Source organism: Microtus ochrogaster, chromosome 10, assembly GCF_000317375.1.
Source record: "Microtus ochrogaster isolate Prairie Vole_2 chromosome 10, MicOch1.0, whole genome shotgun sequence".
Classification (NCBI taxonomy): domain Eukaryota; kingdom Metazoa; phylum Chordata; class Mammalia; order Rodentia; family Cricetidae; genus Microtus; species Microtus ochrogaster.
Window position 1 is genome coordinate 69,396,284 of NC_022016.1, and position 3,649 is coordinate 69,399,932.

At 39.6% G+C, this 3,649-nt stretch overlaps 1 protein-coding gene across 1 annotated transcript in view; it reads left to right on the forward strand.

Moving 5' to 3' along the window:
- Positions 1-3,523, forward strand: part of Lepr (leptin receptor) — a 76,618-nt gene extending 73,095 nt beyond the window's left edge. The window contains exon 19 of the mRNA XM_005353471.3: positions 2,448-3,523. Within this exon, the coding sequence (XP_005353528.2) occupies positions 2,448-3,233 (786 nt within the window). The 3' untranslated portion in view covers positions 3,234-3,523. The remainder of the gene's footprint in view (positions 1-2,447) is intronic.
- Positions 3,524-3,649: the final 126 nt, after the last annotated feature.

Below are 3,649 nucleotides of genomic sequence, written 5' to 3' on the forward strand. Positions count from 1 at the left end.
GAGGATAACCCCACATAGACCACACATTAATGGAAGCTGTGTTTTATATGAGGATAACCCCACATAGACCAGTGGAAGCTATCCTTCATTTCAGGATAACCCTACACACGCAGGTCAAATTGCCCAGAGCAGAAGAGAGTAACAACCTCCATGAATCAATTTATTTCCACTGAATCAGCCGAAGACTTCTGGCAGACAGGGAGGTATGCAAGAATGGGAGACTTTCTGGAATTTTACAAATAGGTCCTGGTGAGGACAGGGCTTTTCTCCCTGAAAAACAGATGTCTTGCCATATCTGTTAATATATAGTATAGACTTTATTGCTTACATTCAAACTAAACCAAATCAATGGACACAAATAACATTCAAATTTAAGATACGTGGGTCATTTAGATGTGATTGGTAATTTTATTTGGAAATCTAAAGAAAGTTAAGACACTAGGAGGGTTGTACCCCCTTTCCTTCATTTAATATTTACAGACATCATTGTACTATAATGTCTAGCTGCAAACTTGTGAAAGGTTGTTTTTCAATTCTTATATCCACAGAGTGAAATAAATTTTGAACAAACATACTTTGAAGAAGTTCTGTGACCATTGATAATATATAGTTCTGTAATGTGTTGTTTAAAAGCATTTATTATTTAAACTTTCTACATGGATGCTTTTTAAGATGCCCATGACTTGTTCCACAATTAGCTGTTCATTAAGAAGGTTTAGGGCCGGGGCTGGAGAAATGGCTCAGTGGTTAAGAGCACTGACTGCTCTTCCAGAGGACCCGTGTTCAATTCCCAGCACCCACATGGCAGCTCACAACTGTCTGAAGATCCAACTGTGTGAAGGGGATCTGACACCTTCACACCAATGCACATAAAATGAAGTTAAATAAACCATAAAAAATATTTTTAAAAAAAGAAGGTTTAGGCCCCATGGAGGAGATGGACCAGATCATTTGAAAAACACACATGAACTCAACTCCATGCTGTATGTTGTTTCTATTTTTCCATATTGGTAGAAGGAAGCAAAATGAAAGGATCGGATGTCAAGCTCGTTTAAACTTTTTAAAAAAATTCAGCAATATATGTAGTAGAAATATTAAGGGGGAAAATAGAATGTTTGGAGGAAGTCACAAATGTACAGATTCCTGTCAGAAACAGTGTGGGAGTAGGATCCATTTTCTTCTCGTCGCATTTTTAGCAGTGTTTGTCAGTATGTTAACACTGACCTAGGTCTATGCCATTACAATAGTTAGTGTCCAGTATTCCTCTACTCTTTAATCACTAATATATTTCAGCTAAGAGTTTGCAACTGCTGTGTGTTTATATGGGCTATGCTTGCCATTGTGAAGAACATTTGAGTATACTGCTATCTCAGGCCATAACTCAGAATTCATTTTATTAGCTTAAAAAACTGTAACATTCAGAAGCTAAATCACACGTATGATCTATGAACTGAACGTACTTTCTACTTAGTTGTGTTATCCATTCAGTGTGATATATATCTGCAGTATTTTTATTTGAATTCTATGTTTCAAGTTTACATTGTTTGTACTGAGCTTTTTGCATGCAGATTTTTGATTTGTAGCTGCTTGACAGGATTTCATTGTTCTGTAACCCTTGTTCTTATAAAAAGAAAACATGCTGTACATTTGTCTTGTGTGTTTGTCTTCATTCCATGTGTTCCATAGGATATATCTTTACATGAAGTTATGTATAAGGAATAACAGTGTTCAAGTCTGTCAGTGTCTCTTTCATCATCTTCAGCAAGTAAGTGCCATTGGTTGTCTACCCTTAAGCAGATTCTCAGTGTGGCCAGAGGCAGGTATGAGATGTTACTCCCCCTCTGCATCGTATCCTGCGGTATGAAGCAGTTGTTGGTACTATCTCTAGAAAACTTGTTTCGCTGCTTCTGTTGTATTCCAACCTGGTTTTCTGTTTGTTGGTTGGTTTTCATGCCTAGAGATCAAATTTTAATTTTGTGGAATTTGCTAATAACATAGAATGGCTTTTTTCAAAAGTCATTTTGTAGAAGTTGTTATCAGATAGAATCACTTATAAAATAGGATGACCACTATAACATAGAACGGCTTTTTATGAGGAGAGAATTCTCTCCAGTCACAGTGCCCAGGCTCCATGGAGGCTGAAGCATTTGCAGCTATGGCTCATTTACTTGTGGCCCATGGCCATGATGGAATATCCAGCTCATTTTTTACCACTGAAGAGTGAGTTGTGTGTTTATGATTGTACCATTTGAAACACACAAGTCTGACTTTGGAAAGCCAAAACTGTTTCTTCCTTCTGGTTTTTGATATTTCAAGTTTTCAACCCCAAACTGTTATTTGTAGTTGGCTGGTGTCCCTTGTTTTTAACCTTATACGCTGGCCTTTCTGCAAGTGTGAAAGAATGAAGTTGTAGCAAACTGAACATTAAAATGTGTCTTTTCTTTTAGCCGGAAACATTTGAGCATCTTTTCACCAAGCATGCAGAGTCAGTGATATTTGGTCCTCTTCTTCTGGAGCCCGAACCCATTTCAGAAGAAATCAGCGTCGATCCAGCTTGGAAAAATAAAGATGAGATGGTACCAGCAGCTATGGTCTCGCTTCTTCTGACCACTCCAGACCCTGAGAGAGGTTCTCTTTGTATTAGTGACCAGTGTAACAGTGCCACCTTCTCTGGGGCTCCAAGCACCCAGGTAACTTGTGAGGATGAGTGTCAGAGACAATCCTCAGTGAAATATGCAACGCTCGTCAGCCACTCGAAAACGGTTGAAATGGAGGAAGAGCAAGAGCTTCTGCACGGTTCTGTCAGCAAGAGCATCTCCAGCGAACACTCCCCACTGAGAGCATCTTTCCCTAGCAGCTCCTGGGAGATAGAGGCGCAGGCGTTTTTCCTGTTATCAGATCAGCAACCCAACACGATTTCTCCACCAGTTTCATCCTCGGGGTTGGATGAACTTTTGGAACTGGAAGGGAATTTCCCTGAAGAAGATCCGAGTGAGAAGTCTATCTATTATTTAGGGGTCACCTCCATCAAAAAAAGAGAGACTGATATGTTTTTGACTGACGATTCAGGAGTATTGTGCCCATTCCCAGCCCACTGTCTGTTTAGTGACATCCGAATCCTCCAGGAGAGTTGCTCACACTTTGTAGAAAATAACTTGACTTTAGGAACTTCCGCTAAGAAGACCTTCGTACCTTACATGCCACAGTTTCAAACCTGTTCCGCTCAGTCATAAGATAATGGAGACGAAGATGTGTGACCTCACTGTGTAACCTCGTTCAAGCAGTCTCTAGTGTTGTGTGCCCGTAGAGCGTATCATGTGGAACATATTCTTTTATTGTTGTGGATGTGGGAGACAAGCGTCAGAGTCTAGTGTGAAAATGATTGTTTCCAAATTAATTGTGTCTATCTTCTCTCACTAACACAGACAAAACAGAGAAGGAAGCCTTCATGAGTCTAGCGATGTAGATGGATTCTCATTGAATATACTGTCAAGTAGACTGGGGTGGTCTCTTATTTCTAAGATCCCTGAGATATAATTGTCTCAAGGGTGGTTTTTTTTTTTTTTTTTTTTGCATTACCTTCTTGTGTTGTGCAAATTCACACATGTGCATGTGCACATTTAAACTGGCCAGGTGTCCTTGTGTGCTT